The 23084-nt window shown below is 37.0% G+C and overlaps 1 protein-coding gene across 2 annotated transcripts in view; it reads right to left on the reverse strand.

The window, feature by feature from the left end:
* KDM7A (lysine demethylase 7A) overlaps positions 1-23084 on the reverse strand; it is a 67230-nt gene that overhangs the window by 6005 nt on the left and 38141 nt on the right. Inside the window, exons 8-18 of one of the 2 annotated variants that reach the window (XM_071551126.1) lie at positions 20992-21079; positions 20159-20265; positions 16941-17032; positions 12834-12923; positions 11939-12148; positions 10331-10455; positions 9658-9815; positions 5551-5648; positions 3647-3792; positions 3300-3508; positions 1067-1152 (exon numbers count right to left, since the gene is read on the reverse strand). In XM_071551126.1, the coding sequence (XP_071407227.1) occupies positions 1067-1152; positions 3300-3508; positions 3647-3792; positions 5551-5648; positions 9658-9815; positions 10331-10455; positions 11939-12148; positions 12834-12923; positions 16941-17032; positions 20159-20265; positions 20992-21079 (1409 nt within the window). Of the gene's footprint in view, positions 1-1066; positions 1153-3299; positions 3509-3646; positions 3796-5550; positions 5649-9657; positions 9816-10330; positions 10456-11938; positions 12149-12833; positions 12924-16940; positions 17033-20158; positions 20266-20991; positions 21080-23084 lie in introns of both variants that reach the window. The other variant, XM_071551125.1, reaches the window with a different exon arrangement.

A 23084-nucleotide genomic window follows, 5' to 3' on the forward strand; every position in this document is an offset into this window, starting at 1 on the left:
ATGAGATGAAGAAAAATGTACAAGTTAGTACCTTCTAGCTGCAAGCTCACTCCAGTTTTTCTAACTTTAATCTGTCTTTGAAAAAGATATTTCAGTTTCACCAGTATCTGACCACTTTGTGATTCCATCACTTCTTTTAGGATAGATACCTCTTAAAAATAACATACACCATAGTCTCTGTGCAAGTTTTTCCACATGCACTTAAGGGCAACGCCACAGATTAATTACACATACTAGGGTACTCAGCTTCTCTACTTTTTGGGTTTAGTTTGCAGAAACCAAAACAAAAGCACTTGTTCTTGATTAAACCAGTCCCCACAGAAAGTTACAACCATAACCACTGATTACTTCAATAGGCAATTTGTTTTCAATATTCAACTGATGAGAGAATAAATGCTGAACTGGGAATTACAAACTGTAAGGAGTACCATGTATTCTTACGAAGCAAACATTACAAAGCATGTGGTTAAAAAACACTGCTATTTAATGGCTGACAATTACATGGTCTATTTAATTAATTATTCTAATACTTCTAATACAGACTTTAGAAATACTAAAAAAGTGTATAGTGTCAGACATACAACCTTTCATTCCTTGTTAGATTCCATCTGGACATCAGAAAACAAAAATATTCCTACCTGCTGACTGTTGAGATGTTTTACCAATTTGTCAGTACCACTTTCCTAAGCAACTATAACATTATCAATATATTCCACTTGTTCTGATGCCCTGGCTGGGAATAGCAATAAATAAACAATAAAGTGCTTCCCTAGTCAGACTGAAAGTATATTCATGCTTGGTTAATAAAGTATTTTTTATTTTTCAAGATACTGCCCTGAACACCTTCATACTAGCCAAGATGAGAGAATTTGAACGAAACGAAACCTAAGCAAGAACAATGAAGAAAAGCATGACAAAAATGTAATACCCATTTATCAGAACTGGAAGGATCTATCATCAGATATGCAGTATGCAAACAACCTGTTCACTGTGCTTTCTGTACTAAAAACTTCATGATCTCTTCTCCTATAAAAACATGTTCAAAATTTTTAAAGTACTACTTTACCTGAGGGGTAACCCTTGAAGCTTCACTTAGGTGTCTAGTCCATGCTGAAGTTCCCAAGTCTCCTTCCTCTTCCTTCACAGACACACCTAAAGAGAAGTTCAACAAGCTTAAATTTTAAAATCAGTAACTAGGAATACAAAGTTAATTATACATTTGAGTGACTTTAAAAATTAAAACAAGAAAGGAAAATACAATGAGAAATATTTCCTAGATACAAATTAAAATTTACAGCTGCTTTGTTCTACACTCAAAATTAGGAAAACAATCTCACAGCAAAAATACACCTAATTAAAGATCAATACACCACAGTAAAAAAGTCAGACAGATACAGTCTTTCAAATTTCAAAGCACTGATGTTGAAGACAGCTTACTTTCTTTGCTAAGCTACAGTTTTCTACCATGGCTTTGTATCATGAGAAGCTCACAGAAGGATGGACTTCTAATTTTCAGGTATTATTGACTGTATTGTTTCTAAGCACTGATGTGCTATTCAGGTTCAGTGTAAGGAAGAACTATGCTGATAGGCCAATAGAAGAAGTGCCTGCATTGAAAATTAACTTGTAAAATTAAGGGTATCCCAAGACACCAATTCAATGTACATTTGGAGAGACTGAAAGGTTTGAGGAAACCTGCTAGCTAAGCACAGTTTCATCTTCTTCATCTGTGGAGTCTGACACATGTACTGGGTCTGGCCAGAACAGATTTTTTCCCCAACAGTCCATATGGTGCTGTATTATAGATCTGTGGCTAAGCCAGTGTTGATAACTCATCAAACTTTTGGCTGTTGCTGAGCAGTGTTTGCAATGTCACAGCTTTCTCTTCTGCCCCTCTGCTCACTGCAGAAAGCAAGCCAGTAGTAGGCAAGAGACTGGGAACGGACATAGCCCGGACAGCAGCCTTGTACTGGCCAGAGGGATATTGCATACCACAGAGCAGACACAGAATGTCATGCTTGGCAATAACAACTGGGGTAGTGGAAGAGGCTGGGGGAAAGGCAGTCAAAGGTAGCCCCTGCTCAGAGACTGACTGGGCATCAGGCTGCTTGAAGAAGGTAGTGAGTGATTGCCTTTACACCACTTGTTTCTTTTCTTCTTTTTTCATCTACTAGTCTGGTTTTATACCAACCCATTAATCTTATCACTTTTTCTATTTCCACTCCCTTCCCCACTCCACAGTGTGGGGAGAGAACAAGAGGCTGTGTGGGTGCTTAGCTGCTGGCCTGAGTCAACCCACCACAACCTGAAAACCTGAATCTTACATCCCTCATAAAGTTACAACAGTGGACAGACACTGTATGTGTCTGTGTTGTTGGCTGGTTAGATTTGTTGAAGTTTTATTGGCTGGTTGGTTGTTGTTGTTTTGGTTTGTTGTTTTTTTCTGGTTGTGGGTTTGTTTGTTTGTTTACTTATTTATTTATTTGGTGAGTTTTAAGAACCCAGAGCGTCAACTACCACAACACAGTCCATGACATTACATTTGGCTTTCCTGTTATCTATCCAAACAAATATCAACATGCTATTAATTCTTTGAATCAGCACCCTGCTTGTTAGTGGGGTTCCATTTGTTTAACATCAGCAAAGCTATAATTCTCTGCCATTTCCTTCTCCAGAACAAAATTTTCAAACACGATTTTCTTTCTCCCTGTTGCAGTAAGTGATTTTGATTCCTCTGAGGGGATTAATGTTCTCATGTCTGTTGTTCCCAAAATGCATTTAACAGATGTCTGCTTTCCACAAACATCAAAATGCCACTGACAAAAAAAATGATCTCTGAATTCTCCTCTGCAAGATTAGAACCTCATTTAATGCACTGTATTGATGGCAGAATTCCAGGAGTAAACCCAACTATATCTTCCAAAGACATATGAAAAATCACCAAGCAACCTATGGATAGCTAAGCAACAACCTGCCATGAAAGCTGCAACCATGAAGGTTCTGTCTTTTCTGAAAGAAATTATATTTTCAATCTAGCCACAACTTTGCTGCTTCTATAAGGATGCCACAAAACTTTTAGCTGGAAATATTTAGGATTATTCTGATGACAAGCTAAGTTTGTCCCAGTTTTCAGAAGTAACAAAACAAACCCAAAGAACATCGCATTTAAATGTCAGTCTGATTTACTTAAAAACTACTAGCATGAAGACTACAAGTCTAAAAATGTAACTTTAAGTGCTTATTCTGAGCACTCTGTCCAAAAAGCAGAGAGCAGCAGTGCCATTAGTTCAGATACCTACCACATTCTATTGTTTTGTGGCTCTGAGATGGCTGTCTGTCTTTATGCCGACTCCTGGGGTAGCTTCTGTGTTCCTGAAGGGAGGTTCTTTTATTTGTGCAGTCTGTGCTTTGAGTATGACCTGGTAAACACATCGTATAGTGCAATCCTGCCATAGAAAGCATGCCCTGAATAGCTTCTTCTACTGTACTTGTCGAGGTAGGACATTCCCTAGAAAAAATTAAGCAGTAGCAATCAGTTCAAAACAGAACCCTCTGAAGGACTGACTTTTACCTTGATATAAGGCAGAACAATAAATATAGGTGAAAAGGTCTAACAGTCTATAAAAAATGCCCACAATGTGCTTACTTTTTACTGTGAGTTTCATGTCTGGATGGCTTCTGGGTATTTTGACAAAGGTCTCTCATGACCTTAGATTCCTCTTTGAAATTTGATGTTACTTCCTGCTTCCCTTCATCACCTGAGCTTTCTGACTCCTCTGTGGAGGAATCCTTCTGCTGAAACAAGAGGAAAAGGTATGCAGAATGGTCACCACACCCCCTAAATGGAGATACTATCTTTAATTTATGCCAAGTGAATAATTCAAAAGCTTCCAGGTCCAACTTTTTTACATATATAGTATTCAGAATGCAGTTGATTTGAATACAGCAACTGAGATGCTATATATCCAAATTCTGTAATACTGATGAGAATATGTTCCAGCAACATAGAAAGCATTTCCAAAATCCATTTTCTTACAAACCACCACACACATTAAACCACTCACAAATCACTGTGTTCTCTTTAAAGCAAGCATTAATTATTCTTATCTTCCATATTCAAGAAAGAGGAAAAAAATGCATAAGTATGGTTCGAAGCAGCAGCCAGAATCAATGCATGTAACACATAACAGGACACACTCTGCCCCAAATAACTGCTTCTGGTTCCTGCTCTCACAAAATATAACTTCCAGCAGCAGTGATTCTGATGAATGACAGAAGCTCTCAGGTAAATCCAGAACACAGCAGGAACAGAGACACAACAGCTGTTGTCTCTCTCGGCAGTGGTACAGCCTCATTTCATGAATGAAAGAGCTTTTCAGCCCCTGCTGAGATTACAGCTTGTATGGGCAGCAGCTTCTCAAAGGTGGAGCAACCATATGTGACTCAATATGCCTTGACATGAAGCAAGGGCTACAATACATATGTTCCATCTTGGTAATTCAAACTAATCTGTTTTCAACAAGTACAGAGACATCACAACACAGAAGTGTTGAAGGTGGAAGATCAGAACATGGAGGAATCGTAATCCTTCAAGAGTATCACCATTATCCCTATCATCAAAAGGGAACAGGAATGAATGATATGCATTGTATCACCAAGGGATATTTTTATACAATAGTTTCATTCAGAAGAGCAGCTTGTTCATCTTTGACACTTAGAAAGTGACACAAATGGGCAATTAAATTATAACTATGATTCAGCATTAGTAATAAAGGCACTGTTTTGTTAAGATCATCTTCAGTACAATATAAAAACATTAAAAGGATTTACAGGAGTTACTGAGAGAGTTCATTTTGGATATGTCACTACAAAAGACAAATTGAAACATGCAGAAAAATTATTCCATTAGATACTATTAGGAATTAAAAAGCAGAAGAATATGGAAAGATCTAATAGAGTAAATAGCATAATTCTAAAACATTCACTCATTTACAAAGTCATCCAAAACTGGCTACATTCTCCTGTGAAGATGCAGTGTATCACTTTTGAGTAACTAATGACTGTCCCTTTAAACAGTCTAAAATATCCAAATAGGATTTAGCCACTTCAGCTTATTTAAAAAAACTGAGCACCTGTTGAGATTGTTTCCAACTAACCATGCACTAAAATTAAACTGTGTGGTAGATACTCATAATTCAAATGATCCAATTTAGACTTTTTATAAAAGAAAGAAATAAGTCAATCTAGGATCCAACTTTTCTCAGCCTTTGCCCATTCCAGAGCAGGGCTCATCCCCTGCCAGCCCCACCCACTTCCATGACAATGGAGATCATAAAATTTGGCTCAAAATTGCATATCTTATAATTTTTCTCAACACTGGAATACAAGAAGAATGAGGCAGAACTTTAAGTTTGACATATTAACTTGAACAAGAACTAAATACTTTGTTAGTGCAATTTCAACACAAACTTTGACCAGATAAATTTGAAGTGTGTGAGTAAAATTATATTTAATTGCTTCATTAACTTTTGTGACTTTTTTTAGCTATACCTGTGTAGTGCAATCAGGCTCAGATTCTTCTGAATCAGAAATATCAGAGTACTCTGAGGATCCGTTCCTGAGTTCTGATTTCACACTTTCAAAGAACACTGCAGAGAGAAAAAATGAAAGATAAGACCAACATTTATTACACATAATATTAAACAATTATTTTAGAAGTAAAAATCAAGCAATATATATTTAGTTTTTAACACTCTGAACAAAAGCACATCCACACACTGCTCTGGTTCACAAGTCAATTTTGCTTAGAACTATAATGAGCTGCCTACTGCTGGCCAATAGACTCCTCAAGCAATTAACTGGCTGAAGACAAGAAGATAAATCAGGTGCAGCAGGAGAATGTATTTTTTTTCTCTCCCATAAAGCACATATTCCACAGATGACACCTTGGGCAATTTCTGCTTTTGTGTATAGGCTAGAGTCAAAGAAGTGACTCTGAAAAACATCCATTGGAAATAGTCTTCAATATTACTTTGCCTTAGACTGTCTGAATCTGAAATTTCCTTGTTTAAAAATAAAAGCAGTCATATAGAAACATTATACATGGAAGTTAGAGAATGTTTAGTAATTTAAAGGTAAATAAATCATTGCATTTCTTGAAATTTTACTTTCATGTCACAGTTTACTAGCATATTCTGCTTGTTTTGTGCTACTACAAAGTTGCCAATCAGGCTTAAAATGCAGATCTGTTAAATATTAATTTATTACTGTGATGATACTTGCATTGTTTTCATCACAGGACCACCTGAAAAGGAAGATGAGGAAATACCAACCTTAGACACACTTTTTGCCAGCAGTAAGGTAAAGAACTAATAAGAGAATGAGGTGTCAAAATGGACATCAAAAAAACAGTTGCACAGGACAAAGCAACCAATTAAAGCAGCTACCTAGTCCACATGGTTCACTTTAAGTGCTGAAAGAACTCAAACATGAAGGAACTGAGCAGTTCTCAAAGCATGTACTCTTAAAAGACAGCATATGTCTCAAAGCCCCACGAGTAGGAAACACATTTCTGTGTGTTTGGAATCCAGGGCTCAGAGCCAGTGAGCTGTATGTACACCTGCATCAAGGCTGCTGGCAAAACTCTTGATTGAGAACAAATTTGCTAAAGATTGTAGCAGAAGTTTTTAGACAAAAGTCACATAGAATAAAAAATTATGAATGTGTATCAAGAAAGTAGCGGCCAGAGAAAGCAACACCACTTTCCAAGTATTTAAGAGTTTAAGCCAAAACTATGCTGAAAGTAAAACTACACAGATGAGAAATTAACTCTGGAATGAAGACAAGTAAAGCTGAAATGTTGATTTGCTTTCAGCATAGTTTTACAGGAAACTACATAAACAGAATACAATTCTTCCTAACTCTAACTTTGCAAGAATAGAGGATGTACTCGTAACCGTGTAGGTAAGGCTCAGCTTCATGAACAAAGATTTGGGCAGGGCTCTCCCCACGTGGGTGTGCCCTTCCAGCCTATGCAGAGGATTTTTTAGGTGAGGCACAGCGTGCGCAGAACTGGCCCCACCGTTTAACTCCTCAGGTTCATCTGCCACGGCCAAGCGAGCTTGGACAGGGACAGTGAAGTCCTCAGGACTAGAACCTACAGCACCCGGTATCCCCAGGAGATCTCCCATCCAAGTACTGACTGGGGCTGACCCTGCTCAGCTTCTGAGATGTGACGGGATTGGGCATTAGGGATGCATTTAACTGCCTACTTATAACCATATATACACTGCAATTCTAGTAGTGTTTTGCTCCTATTAAAGACTGTGGCAAAGTTCACAAATAGGCACCAAATACATTTCAAGGGATATCACTAATTTCTAAACACTGCATAATGGTGATTATTTTTAGAGTCAGAAGAAGGCTAAAAATGTGACTTGTCAGAAAGTGAACAAAATGAACAGTTGGTACCAAAAGCTAGAAAAGACTAATTAAACTTCAGAAAGTGTTAGAAAGAATATCCAAACACATTAAATGAGCAACACCACTATATACGAAGTTAAGCTAAATAAAGTAATGCTCAACATATGACAATAAAATTAATATTCCAAATTACTGCAACTCAAAACAACCCTAGGGATTTCTGATGATAATTCAAGCTTTTGGCTCATTTCAAAATGGCAAACAAGATTCTAGTATAAGCAACACCGTGCATGATACAAAAAGCATAATTTTATAGCTCAAAAGAATTTTCCTTTAGACTACTGCCTTTTCCAAGACAAGTTATGGCTCTGTATGATTCCAGAGACTGGGAGGGATACTCCACACATCGGGTGAATGAAAGCAGTTATTATCTGTAAGATCAGGCTAAGCTACTGTGAATTCAAAAAAATACCTTAAATCACCCTCCTCCATCCACACAAAGTATCTTTGCTCTATTACACACAGCACATGATCTTTGTCTCTCTGATAACACTGGGTCACCATTTAAAACCAGGATCTTGGCATGACACACAAAGCTATATAGAGCTTGATCTGTTTAAAGGCATCTGTCTGTGGACATTGCCTCTTGGCTTCAATCCCAGCAAGAACGATGTACTTGGAAGCTGTTACACAAACAGGTAGTTCCTTCTATGAAATTCTCTTACACAATACCTTCCCTCTTCTCTCTCTTTAGACTCTCAGCTAAGGTAAAATAATTGAACATAGGTGATCTTTACTAGGGAAGTTTGAAGACTCTCAATCTTCAATTAAAATACTAGCAATAGTACTGAGTACTCCATTTCTGGAAGAGTAATCTCAACATTCACATCTAAGTACAGTTATTACATTTGGATACACACTGCCATACTCATTCTGTATCAAAAAAGAGCAACAATTTTGAAGAAAATCTACCACTTCTCTGTATGATTTAATCTTTGATTCAAGAGTAAAACTGATTTTAATTTACTTAGTTTAACTCTGAAAGTGAAAAAACACCACAGTAAGCCTTCACTCAACAAGCTTTTTGCCTTGTTGTTTCATAAGTACCCAAGAGAGATCTCCTTCATGTGCAGGTTCCTTAATACTGTCCTCTGTCATGTTTGGAAACACAGTTAACAGGGACTGTAATTTGCTTTGTTAATGAAAATAATAAAATACTTTATCCAGGTTGACAGTGGACTCAAATATGGTTATGAACTGTTGTGCAGGAATCTCAGGGAACTCTAAGTCTCCAGAGGAGTCTTATTATCTTCTAAGTGTTGACTTCAGTTCTCCAGTACATCCCCCCTTTGAGCCCTTGCAAGCTCTGCTATGGAAAGATGTGACATTTAAAATTAAAGAGAGAGCTGAACAACTACGTCAAGTACCAATTTGTCACTGCACAGAGCATGTGATTAAAAATAGACACTGACAACAAGCATTCAATATTGACACTTTACTAATACAGTGTGTGATCATCACTGCTGAACACTTGACAAGACGGTTTCAGGTTACAGAAAGACCAAAAAAGATTAATTCCTAGTGAAGGATGGTTTAAAGCACTAGAAAAGTGGGGTTAAAGTGTCTTACAAATAACCTAAATTCTTTCCCAGTCTTGCAGATTACTGCAAAGGTTGAAAGTGTAAGATTTTTTTAATGCTAAATTATGTCTTATCACTTGCATAGAATAAACCTGCTCATTATCAAAACATACAAAATTGTATGATCAAGTATGTAATCACAAAATGGAACATAAAAAAGTGAATATAAGACAGGTTTAAAATAAGCCGTGTGTTATGATCCTTCTTCATTCTCTACAGTGAATGATGTGATGAGCTTTTCACACTGAAGCGTATTTTGGTAAAAAAATCAGCAGTTTTATATTATGAAACAGATAAAAAGTAATAAATACTCATCCAGAACACCAACTAAACCGACACTCTGAAAAACGCTGTACATAGATGCAAGATAGTACTAACATAAACAATGAGTTTTACTTTTTTTCTCTATCCCGTTAACTTCTTCAGTAAACAGATATTTGACAAGAGTTTTGTTTAACTTCTAATATTATTCTTTTGATTTATTACTTTATCCTCTTTATACTTTGGTAAAATTTCAGTCAGACTAACTAAAGTAGTTAGACCCTCTTCAAGATCGTCAGAATGTTCAACTGATTGGACTTAGAGATAATCTTACTGTTCAGTGGTTTCTGGGCATCTGCATTGCCTTCTCCTTCACATCCTGAGGGCTGCTCTTCTACCTTAACAGGTGCCTTTTTCGACCTTGTCCTGTCATCTTCATCTTCACTATCTGCTGTGTAAAGACTTCGATCTGTAAATGGACGTCTATCATCTCTGTCTCACGAGAAAGAAGAAAAGTTGGGTTAATCTTGCAAACTTGAAGTGATTTTTATCCTTTCATTATCTACAACACACTCTGAAGATACAACAATAATATCCTCTTATGTTCATCCCTTCATTCCCAATTGTACGTATTCCCATTTTACTTCCTGTACAACTATCATTTCCGTAGATAGGAATTTAACACCAGAATACTTTTAAAGAGAATCACTCTAATAGATGGATACAAAAATCTGGTTTTACTTTGAAGCATTCCCTTCAGCCCAGACCCAACTGAGCAACTGAATGAAGTGCTGTAACAAAGGAACCTGCAAAGAGTCCCCTCCTCTTCACTCCTTAACCGCAGCTCCACTAGGGGACAGCAGACACAGACATTCCTTCTATATTCCTAACATGAATCTCACTGGTAAAAAGAATCCAGAGCTTCACAAAGAAAAATGTTATTAACAACTAGCATACTCCAGACCAAAATGACTACGAAAAACCAATCCACAATCAATCCTTTATACCTAATTATTCTTCCATTTGAGAGCAGAAGGCGAAGATCATTGTCTTTTGTCCGCCAATCAGGTACTGTAGAACTTGGCTGAAAGGGCTTGTTAAACCTCCCGTTCAGTTTGGAGCCTGTGGTGTCCTAAAGAGGGAAAAGCAATGTTGATTATTATTTATTCCTATAAATTTAATTGTTTGTTCTGCACTCCATAAAAACTTAAACTCAGCACTAAGATGGTTACCACCTGAACCACCAACTGCAGAAAGCTCAGACAAAACATGACTTGATGTAAAGTAACTTCAGAAGGCGACTGCACCTTCTCCTTCCCTGAAACATCTAAACTCTCCTGAAGCATCTGAAACAACTACAATTTTCCTATAATACTGCTTTTATGTTGCCTTTGGAGAAACACCAGTAGGGACAGGCAAGCCAAGAGGTGGGCTTGGAACTGATACGGCAACTCCTGGATTGGGTATTTGGTTCCCTGAAATTACATCTCAGAACTAAAGTAGAGGACAACAAAACATCAGTAATGGAAAGTAACCCATCACAAGCAGACCTTTCTTAGCTCAAAGAATTTATGTTTGACATATACTCTGAAGCAATCTGCAATACAGTTATTTCCCAAACCAGGAACATGAGAAATAATTTTTGGGGTTTTCTTACAAATCTGTACTGAGAGTGAACATTATATTTCTACATTAAATGACAATAACTAATTCTCCTAAACATTTTATGTAGCAATGAACTCCATAATTAACTATTAGCAGCAAATTTTAATTTCAGCTTCCTGTCTTTGGGGGCTAAATGAATGACTGTCTCTTGTTCCATGCCTGATGAAGATCAGCATAAGGACCCAAATCAGTATTTCTTCATTATGACAGTCCATCCTGCCCAGAATAAATTTTCCAGCACTTCTTTTTCTCAGAAAGCTACTTAATTCCTTTCATAAATCTACTTATTTCCATTCTCTTAGTCCTTCTTTCACTTTTGTTGCTGTTTTTTGAAATAATGTCATCAAACTTGAAAAAAAGTATTTTTCAAGAGAGCACATTTCATTCATTTGCTGCTTGATACCTTTGCAATACATCCACAAAGTCCACAGCCTCACTACAGAGACCAAAGGCAGCCCTACTAGTTTACTGGTAGGGAGGCACAGTGATACAGGAAATAGGAACATGACCAAAACCCAAGGCTAACCAAATTACAGTAACTGTAAGAACGATACAGAACTGTAAAAAACAGCAATGTAAAAACACGTAGAGAAACAGGCTGGCTCTGATGCTCATCAAATCAAGGCTTTGTAAGCTCCCTTTTCTTCAAATAGTTGATTAAAAGTAACACTTGACAGCTACAGCAGACCTAATTCAAAAACTATACTTGAAGTGGGTAGTAGATTCAGGACACTCTGAACCAAAATGTTGAAAGAACCTCCACAAAAAAAATTATCATGGAAAACAGGTATTTCTGCCAGGAAAAAAAAATCAAACCCAAATCTACCCATGACTCATGAGAAAGAGTCATAGTCTGTATTCTTATGTGTCTTAAAAGTGTCTTCTTTGTTTCAACAGAGATTAGAAACCTACTCTGGTTTTGTTTTTCTTGAGCATAACTTCATACTTGCCTCCTCCCACGGTGACATCTCCAGCCTTTTCAGCACCTCCCTAGTGTGGAGTTCCAGGATGTCCAGATTAGAAGGAGTTTTGGTTGCATGGTCTCGCAGCTTCCTCACCCTTCGCCTGGAGTGGTGAGGAGAAGCTGTTTCATGCGAAGATCGTGAAGTTGGAGACACACCAAGAATTCCCTGAGTTTTAACTGGTTTGCTGTTTTCCTCCTGTAATTAAAAACACATTTCAGATTAGTCTTAGAGGAATAAATCCCCATATTTCAGTGCTGCTTCTTATTCATCTAATTAAATATAAATTATATACATAAAATTGTTACGAACTTTTAGAGAAATAGTACATATTTCACCTAGATTTGATGTACAAAGCTCAGTTCTACTGCACCTCTGCCTCATTTGGAGCTTTTATGCTAGTCCATAATAGTGGAATAGCTAATACTGCTTTATTCAGGAAGGCAGCACAGGGTAGACATGTATTGTACACAACAGGTCGCATCTCCTCAGATCTGATCTCCTCACACACAATTGTGAGAATTTTTCAAGAATCAACTCTCATTAAGGGATAAAGGAGCAAAACACTGGTATGTGTAAGTGATCAAAAAAAACAGAAAGGAAAAGACCTCCCCATTGACAAACAGCCACAAAACACACAGGCAAGCAAAAGAGATGACAACTGGACCAGAAGTAACAAACAAGTGGGTAGGAGAATGGAATATGCACAGAATTTCAAATTAAAGTCTTTAATAAGACATTAACAGTAATTAAGCATATATAAGTGAGAACATTTCAGAAATACTGATCCACACGTGATTTCACCACTGAAATTCAAAGAAACCCCAAAACACCACATAAAAACCACTCACTATACATTTTCTTTATCTGCCTCTGTTCTTACCTCTACAGAACGAATCACTTTAGAGAGCTCTTTGATGAGATGCCCAGGCCTAATATTGTCTGGAATTTCAAAGGCATGTTCTGTTACAAGCTGTATATAAAGGGAGAAGAAAAGATACTTAATTTTTTCATATAAAAGCAGAAATATTATGAAATGAATCTAGAGGGGAAAAAAGAAAAGAAAAAACCCCCAGATTCATTTCTGTAATAATGACTGCAAACTGCTAGGACCAATACACACACACACAGCAGCTTCCAGTCCAAGCTTTAACAGGCAGCAGCTTTCCCTGAATGTCTCCAAAAATCCATAAAAGAGTTAATACTAAGCCATACTGGGAAACTTTTTTTTTAACCTCACTACAGTACTCAGCTTCTTTTTTCCCTTTAGCATGGTCAATACACAGCCATACTTCAGACATTCATTAGTCATGACCTTCAAAACAGCTAAAGAGTAAGGGAACTTCATCATGGCACAAATTTAATCTAAAGAGAAAATCAAGGATGATCATCAGTAACCAAGATGCAGGGTCCTAGACACATTTCTGACATTAATTTTTAAAAATCACCTTCTTAGCTTATTTATAATCTATTAGGTTGAAGAATGCAATTAAAAAAAATCAGTCCCTATAAAAAAATGTAGAAAGCTGTTAAGAGTTTATGGTCCCTTTAATCCTCTGAAACTGTATCAGAGACAGATTTCATATATACACACACAATCAATCTGAGTAATTCCAAACATTCTACAGTTAGATCCAGTAAAAAATATGTTTAATATTTTGCATGAAGTTTAAATGTCCCTCAAAACACTTTTAGTTAGAATTAAACAGCCAAAACTGCACTCACACATGGACCAGAATGGCTGACATGAATTCTGCTACTCTTTGAATCAACTATTTAAATGGAAAAACATCGCAAACACTTTCAGTTACCCACATCTCAAAAATGAGATTCAGCAGCAAAATGACTGCTAGAAGCGATTCAATACCGTATGTGCATTTCATTGAACCTGGTTCCTCTCAGTCATTAAAACAAATGCTTTCTCCCCCTCCAAATAAAACCCCATGTGAATGTATAATCATGGTATAATCACTCATTTCAGTGCCATTAATTCTACAAGAAAGATTAAATCAGCTGCCATTATCTACCACTCTTCATTCTTTGAGTGCACCACCTCTGCACATTTACACGTAAGAACACACCATCTCTGTCACTAAACTCTATCATTTTTCCAGCAAGTTATTGGTCATTTTAGGACCATTCAATTCTTTATACTTAAGGACTTCCCTCTCCCAAAGGCCTCCCTGTTCATGAAGAGTTCAGGAGGAAGTGCCTGATAGAATCCTCCCAAACACTGACTTCACAGTTTCTCTGGTTTAAAATCACTAAAAAACCTTCCTAACGCAAATGTAGTTTATACCAGAAGCACATTATTTTGCCAATATGATTTATAAAAACTCCTTGAGCAAAGTGAGTTCCACAGGCAAGCTCACTTGTTTGTCCCTATAAAAGCTGTCTATTTATACCAAAGTTTTCTCAACTAAGCTGTGGCAGACAGATACAAATGCCATGTCTGAAAAATTACCATCATTATTAAGTAACTTGTTTTTAAGTTGTCTCTGCATGTTGGTTCTTGGAAAAGAAACATGCAGCCTTTAGGACTGAGGAATTCTCTTGTACTTGGGCAAACAACAGCAACAAAACAGCCTAAGTATGCCAGATGGCAATTGCAGGTAAACAAAACAATGAAAGAAAGCTATGATTCATTCAGGAGGTTCAAGAAATTGTTTTGTAAGTGTTGGAAATACACAAAGGAAGAAGAAACTTGTCTTAAAAGTAGAGGTATAGATAAAAAGGGATCCCTGTAGTCTAATAAATCCCCTCTCTGTGAAGAATAGCATGACAGTGAGGTATATCAACAGTTAAACACACACACAAAAAAATAAGAATAAAACCCACACACCTCTCTTCTCAATAAAAACTCACTGATTGTTTTTCTTTTACAACAGCTAACAATATCTTTTTTAAAAACATAAAACAGTTGCCCAAAATAATTTTACTGGTAGTACATGAGTCAAACATCTGAAAAACTGAATCTGAGACCTGTTGCTTGTGCAAGCTGGAAGGAAGTCAGAGCTAAAATCCAAGAGCTCAGACGACCGGGCAGGTCACCATCATTGCTGTGTGTATCAGCCAGAGTGCAGAGTGATGGCCAAGGTAACAGGAGGACACACACACTGATCAAAGCCTTGCACAAACTGCATTCAAACCAAGACATAAGAACTAGAACAATTTTAGTAGCACTCAATCTCTGTCCTCAGCATCTTTTAAATTCTGGCAGTTTTTGAACAATGCAGCAATGAAGATACCACTGCCCTGTTGAAGATGAGTTTGAAATTCTCTCTAGCAAATGGTATATAATTCTCTAAGACAATTTACAAATGTCTTCAAAAGACATACTCTCTGATATGAATGTGGAGCCTCATGAGTAGCTTCTCATTTGAGGAGCAGACATTTGTCACTTCCTTTTCAGAATCTGTCTGAAATCCTCAGTATTAGCAGATCATAGAGCAATGTACAAAGCTCCTCCTCACCTGCACACAGCTACAATCCTATCACACACATGGCCTGCTGCAAAGAAAGGATCAGCTCATGTATGGAGCAGTATCCAGAAAAGGTTCACAAGGTACAAAACATGACAGCTGGTGGACAGCAGACAGCATTGTGGCCACATCACTGATGCTCTGCAGTTTCCTCACAATTGAGGTTTGGGAATACTCACAGGTCTCATTAATAAGCATTCAGAATGCAGCAAGAGCAATTGATTTTTCTTCCACAGAAAAGTGGAAAACATATCACATTCCACATAAAGTATTAATCAAACTACTTAATGAGCTACTAGACAGTACACAAATGCTACAATACTATACTACAGCAATCTAGAAAAAAGAAATTGCAATCCAATTTCAAATTAAAATAAGGATTTATATAGGCTATGTTTGAACTCGGTTATCAGCAGTCTGATTACTTGGTTTGCTCACAGATGCAGAGATAGCTTGGATTCATATGTGGTTAAAGAGCTTAGGCACAACATCCTGCAAATGCCACTACACTGTTCACTACCCAGCTTTGGTCCAGAACAGCACAGACCAAAAGACACTGGAGAGCCAACTCAGAGGGCCAGCAGAGCTTCATCTGCAATCAGTAATGCTACACCAGCTGGACCCCAGCAGATTGCACATACAAAATAACCACTTCTGCACTTGCACCTCATGTTCACTACCATGAAGCTCATCATTGGATGCAGCTTTGTGCAATTATAGTACACGCTGTAGAGTAAGTTCTCTTGTAAGTAGAACACATGGGCAGAAAGACCAAAGAGATCTCAGAGAGTCAGTTCAAGTCGTTATGGCCATCAACAAACCAGAATTAGTAAGATCAGTCAGAACACACTTCCCAGGAGCACCACTTCCAAGAGGGCTTATTAACAAAGGCATATGAAAAACACATGGGGTTTGGCCAGATCCAGTTCAGTGCCAAAACAAGTAAGCTCTCCTGGAGAGAACAGCACCAGCAAAGCCAGTATTGATGGCATACTAATGATTTTACACGAGTCAATCAATGTTCAGCAAGGACAGTATTCAATTGAAGTTAATATTCCTCAATCTGAATCTAAATGGACTCTTCAGCAGGTGTAGTTGAAATGTGCTTTCCAAAACACTGACATTAATGAAAAATGCTAAATGTCAGGACATTCCATCCCTCCACTGCCTCAAACTAGGATTAATAAACATATTTATCAGAATAAAGCCCCACCCTATCAGCTTATCCTCTACCATTCTTATCCCATCCTGAGCTGAACAAGATTCTACTTCTATCAGCTACAATACTAGAGGTTACTAATTCGTCTAACAGACTTTATTAGCATCATGGAATATAAATTCGTCATGGTGATTCCTCCCCAGATCAGTAGTACATACTCTCCACAGACTTTTTCAACACTCATTAACAAATAAAAATAATCTTGAACTTTAAAAGGGCACAGACCTTCACTTAGTTCTAAATCAAAACAGAGCTCAACAAAACAGCAAACAAAATCACTTCCACTTACTTCTTTTTTCATCCATAATTTTAAAGCAGTAAGTAAAGCCTTCACTCCTTGCACTAAATAGCTTGGAGGCTGGAAACCATCTTCCCTCAGTTCTAAAAAGGAAGAAACCAATTTAGAAACAGTGAAAACAATGGAATGATACCTACCCTTCAGCCAATAAAGTTGCCATTGTGCAACAGCACATTGAAGGAAAAATTGTCCAAGCAAATCAAACATCCTGTACTTCTGTGCGTAATGTAACCAAAAAAAAAAAAAAACCCAAACCCAACCCTAAAGTGATTTTACATAAAACCTTCTTTTTTTAACTTATTCTCGCATGAATTAGGCTTAGTTTACATAATACTAAAGGTTAATTAGAAAAAACAAACAGATCTAAAATACAGAGTAAAAGAAAACATATTTAAAGAAAGAAATAACTTTTATTTCATTGAGAAATATTTTAGTCAAAGGGGAGCAGAAGGATGTGAGATGTATCTCTAAATTAGAATTTGTATTGCTTATTCCCATACATACAGCAACTGGCTCACACCATCATAGTTCCACTCCCCATGTATTTTCTGTCACCTTTCCAATTATCACAGTTCTCCCTCACACAGTTTACAGCATTTTTCCTCCCAAAATCAAAGCGGACAGGAGGTGGAAACCACTCTGCTACAGAAGCTTTTCTTCTTAAGGAAGCTGGTGCTTCCAAGTGATTGCAATTCCTTTTCCATTCTCTTTTCCTTCATGGGGGTCAAAAAAGGACAAACACTCAATAAACAGCTAAAATTAGATTACAATCTCTTCTCATGTTCCTGACAAATATTTCCACTTGTCAATAGCAAATGGATCAACACTAGAACTATTTGGCTCATTGTATTCCCTTAGAGGAATACAGTAATAAAGCACTGTTCTTATGGATAATGCATTAGCATGCCAGCAGAAAAAGGGAAGTTCTGTCACTAGACAGTTTGTTCATCTCTCAAAGGCCTCCTACTTTTCAAAGGGTATGTGAAGGAGTGGCAGGCTTGGAACTGTGCAGAAGTCTTCCTGCCCACCGGCCAACTCAACTGGTAAAATTTTAAGAATACAATGCAGAACCCCAGGCTGGATATTTTAGATGCAATAGAAAAGCCTGCATGAAAAAATGTAATCCAAATTAATGAGTACTGGATACCTTACCAAGCTGCCTATTCTGAAGCCCCAAGAACTATGAAGAAAAACAGCTTAGTGAATGCAACAGTCTAACCATGAAACACTTCCTGCTAATGAAAAGACAAAATCAAAATGTTTGTGACCCTGTTACCATTATATAATAAGAACAAGAAAGATAATGTGTTGATTTTGCTTAATGGCCTCAATATCATATAAAATACTGCTAATAACCATGCACTCAACAATTTACAGGCTGGACATCACCATTACCTTACACAACCACACTGGTATCATCCCCTATTTATAAAACAATGGATTCTGACAAGCAAACACCTAATTCATAGGAGCCTTGATGCCAAAGCCCAACATCAACTTCACTCTAGGCATGGAAACTTCAATTTTTATTTTTTTATGATGGGTTTACAGGTCATGGCATTGTTCAGCAACAAACATCTACTAAGCCAAAGATTAAACACTAAATGAGAATAGGCTTCAGATTCCTTCCCTAAGACACAAGGCACAGGAGGCTCCTGGCCTATGAACTCAAGGAGTCATGGGATAAAAAGGGGAAGGCAAAGAGTGGGATGAAAGGACACTGCTTACAGTTAGCTAGGTGATATAGAAATATACATATTCCACTGCTTTTCCAGTGGGAATACAGTTCCTGTGTCTTCTGATAGAGTTTGTAAACGTTAAATATGCATGACTGGGGCAAAAGAAGGCAAGCTTTCAAGACAAAAATACTCTCTTTTTGGAAGAAAAAATTCTCTGCAAGTTTGTCTATTTGGTAAGATTTCTGAATTCCATTAGATTCACTAGAAACTTCAAATGCTCTTTCTGGAAACAAAGATTGTTCAATGTCTTCATTTGCTGAAAGGAGAATAGACTAGTTTCAATAACTTGTAACTGTTTCCATATCAGAAAGAGGTTATGTGAGATTCTGATCTCTTTGAAAGCAGAAGCTGAATTCAGCAGCCTCCTCTGAAGGTTGATTTCTGTCCTTTGAAATACATCATATTATTAAGATTTAATAGAGCAGGCAGAGGGCAAGGCATTTGAAGAAAAGAAGGTGAAGACAGACAGACACTCTCTTAAGCTCAGTGATACATGGGTTCAAATACAGCAATTAAAAAAACAGATTAGGAAGTCTGGAAAAGAACAGCAACTGTCGAGAACAGGAGGTTGTTGAGATGCCTGTTGGATAAGCACTGATATTAATGATTCAACACAGTCCATAAGAACTGATGCATCTTTCCCACAGATACCTTTCCCTTCACAACCAAGGGCTGAAGACAAGAAGCAGAGTGACTGAAAAGGTCAAAGAAAATTGCAGAAGTGCAAGAAAACTTCTCTGTTCAGCTGTGAAGCCACCAAGATGAAACCAACAGATGCAATCTGTTGCAATTGGTGCAATCATTTCACAGAATCATTTGCTCAAAGGAAAGGCTATCAAAGGCTACTCCAAGATCTTAAATGATATGAAAGAAGCCTGAGAGAAAAACTCACACCATGGAAATAAGTTTCCTATCATCCTTAAAAATGTCTTGTGAGATAATGGCAAATAATCCCATTTGGCTGGCAGTATAATTGCAATGTGCCAGCATCTCAGATACTCTGCCTTTATAATCTAGAATACTTCCATTGATCAGATACAGCATGAGCATCAGATGAAAAACACTAACAAAACAGTTCCAAAGTTCCAGCAGCAGGCTATGAGGTGTTAGCTACATGCACCACCAAATGCACTAACATTTCTGCCCAGTTCAAGTTACCATTTATTAACTTTAATCACCTCTTGGTTATTATTACCTTTAATCATCAAAGTAGTTTTTAGAAGAATCACTTACGAAACCCAAGAACTGCTGAATCTAGAACTGTCACAGTGCAGCAGTCTCTAAAATCTGGTTAAAATACAATGACTTTCCAAAAAATTTAAAAAAAAACCCAAAGTAACTCAAGTCTAGTTTTCCAATTTAAAAAGTCTCCTCGGTTCACACAACAGCAGTTCAATTTTATTCATTATCAATGAAGAGAAAAAGAACTATGAAAGCAGATACATGTGCATCTCTTAAAACAAAAATTACCTTTCAATGTTTCCAGTAAGTTTTTGGCCACAAACCAACAGATGGCTTCAAAGAAAGGAAATTTGAAAAGATCCGGGGTTTTTAGCCTCTTCTCCATTTCATAACACCTGAATAAATGCAAGTATTACAAAACATGAATGTTTTAATAATCAAATTCATTATTCAACTATGTAATCATTCAAATTGACACAATGTCCAAAATAAAATAAAATAAAATAACCATGGCCATGATAAATAAAAGAAGTCAAGTATCACATAGTTAAACCCCAACAAGACCACAGACAAGATTGAACTCTGGTCTCATTCAGGTTCTGACCTTATCAAGTTTGACTGCGGCACTTCTAAGAATAAAGTTGGACTTCATAAAACTAGGATACAAACCCAATGTGTGATCTTTTAACAGATGGAATTTTATCAGGATTCCACTGTAATAAATAAAAACAATATGTTTAGAAGACAGCTCTACATCTCGGACAAAAACCAAATACAGCTGCCCTTAGAGCAATGCCCATTTCAACTCGGTGTCGCACACCTGGGCTTGCTTAGTTTTGTTTTACTCACTTATACTAATCTCCAAAGCAGAGGCTTTTTCCTTCCTCTTTTTTTTTCCTTTTATTCACTCAAATTCTTGCACGCCCTTCGTTTTGCTTTTGAAACAAACTTTGCAGAAGTCAAATAAGAGAACGTGCAGGATACATTCTAACTGAAAACGCCACTATTGTCTGTTTGAGAGCCTGTACCAATTTGATCCTGGTTAAGCGCAGGAAGAAAAATCTCTATGAAAAGAATATCCTACTTACTGAGGAAAAAGTACAGGAAGAGCTGAGACTAACCTGAGCTGCATGCCAATGTTGAGGTTGTGCAAAAAGTTTCCTCCAAAAGCCATACAATCCTGAGATGTGAGCACAGCGTGAATCCAGCCTGAAATGACAGATTGTGAAAATTAATACACACATTGTATTATTCTAAGACTGTTCTTAAATATACATATAAGTAAAAATGCTTTTCCTGAAAGAAAAAAAAGAAAACAAATTTGTATTCTGTGCTAGGAACAAGTAATATAAATTTTAACAACACATAAAATATTATGTTTCAGAAATCCAGTGAACTGTAGTTTCCTGAAGGAGTTAAGCTTAAGGCATTTATCACTGGGAGGAGAAAGGATGCAAAGCCAACTTTTCAAGTAAAAATTCCCTCTGAAATTCAAGCAAAAATTCAAGCAGAAGTTTTCACCCTGACCCACAAAAATAAGGAAGTCAGGAAAGGAAAAATATACTGAACAAAAGATAAAATCATTAAAACAGAACAGATATTACATGTCTTTGAATATTCACATGTTGCTTACAGTAACCAGGCTGTTTGCACAACATAAAGAAGTCATTTAGCAATACTCAAGTTCCTCTAGTAGGAATTCAGAACTAGTTCCATAAATTATTCTAAATGCAGTCATTCTAAGTCAAGTGAAATTATAATCAGTTTAAAACCCAGTCTAGACACCCTATAAAAAATTGTCACATAATTGAAATATTGTCCTTGTGAACTCCACTATTCAACACGGCAACGCACAGCCAAAATTATGCTATTGATCTGGCTAATTACTACTGGATAATTACAGCCAAGTACACAACAGAACCTACGACATGAGCTCCCTGATCAAAAATAGTTACATTTAAAATTTACACTGTGCAGCTTTAATGTAAATAAACTACAAATAGACTTTCTTCTTTCAAGATTTTTTTCCTGATGTGGCACACATACAGATGATCTTTGACAAAAGATGAGTTGGCCAGACATTGATTACCTCCTGGTTTCACTGAGTGTAAGCAAGATGTGCAAACACAGGAAGCTTCCCAGCTTGAGGGAAGACCAGACCAAATCACAAGCAACTACACAGTACAAACTACCCCTAAATCCAGGCATTCATTCAGTTAATGACAAAATCAGTTCTAGTTGTTTTGGTATCATCACATGTAAAAAGCCCTGAAACCAAAACAACTACACTGACTGAGCAACACACCTGTGATATAGCCCGGGAAGGATGTTCAGTTTCTGTTGTAGTTTAACCCCAGGAAGCAATTTAAGGACATGGTTTCAGTTTTCCATTCAACATCATCACAGTAGACAATTCTGATTCTTCAGGGGATATGTGTATTTCAGACCTTTAAACACACACCTCCCCAGACACTGACAAAACTGACAACAGAACCTCATCACTGTTGCACCAAATCCAAGGATTTTTATGGCATCCCCCTATCAACTAAAGGTTGCTGGGGTTTTTTTCCACATTACTACTTGCTATTTTTATGCTGCAGTTTTGATCAAGGTCTATACAACAAGGAAAGAAAATCAGGCATAGACCACACAAAATATCTTGAATAATATTAAATAACTCTAAAGAGCCTCCCAGCGCTATTCACCTACATGCAAGATTATTTTTAAATCAGAAGACTACTCTGAATATATTTTAGAGATTATAGAATAATTATGATATCCACTAGCACCAGTGCAAGCAGAAACAGTAAAAGCAGTTTTCAGTAGAGATCCAGGTGGGTTTTTACCTAAGTCTTTAATCAGTCTATAAGATTTTCCCATTTTTTTAAATGCCTACCTTGAAAACAAGTTTAAAAGTTTAATTTATTAGTTCTTACCTCCATCATAAGTATATGAATAAGTATGTGTGTATACACACACACACGTGTATACACACATTTACACTTAAAAGTAGCATTTTATGTGTATACACATGCAAATACAGATACATATGACAAATTACCATCGATGATATTTTTCTTTATGACCACATAATTCAGATTCAGCTGATTACTTGGGAAGCAGTAACTATTTCCAAAGATCTAGGGATCACAATAAAATTATTATTCCTGTAATTCTGCGTTTTTCATTCATAGGTGTGCAATATAACTTACAC

Source organism: Pithys albifrons, chromosome 3, assembly GCF_047495875.1.
Source record: "Pithys albifrons albifrons isolate INPA30051 chromosome 3, PitAlb_v1, whole genome shotgun sequence".
NCBI classification, from domain to species: Eukaryota; Metazoa; Chordata; class Aves; order Passeriformes; family Thamnophilidae; genus Pithys; species Pithys albifrons.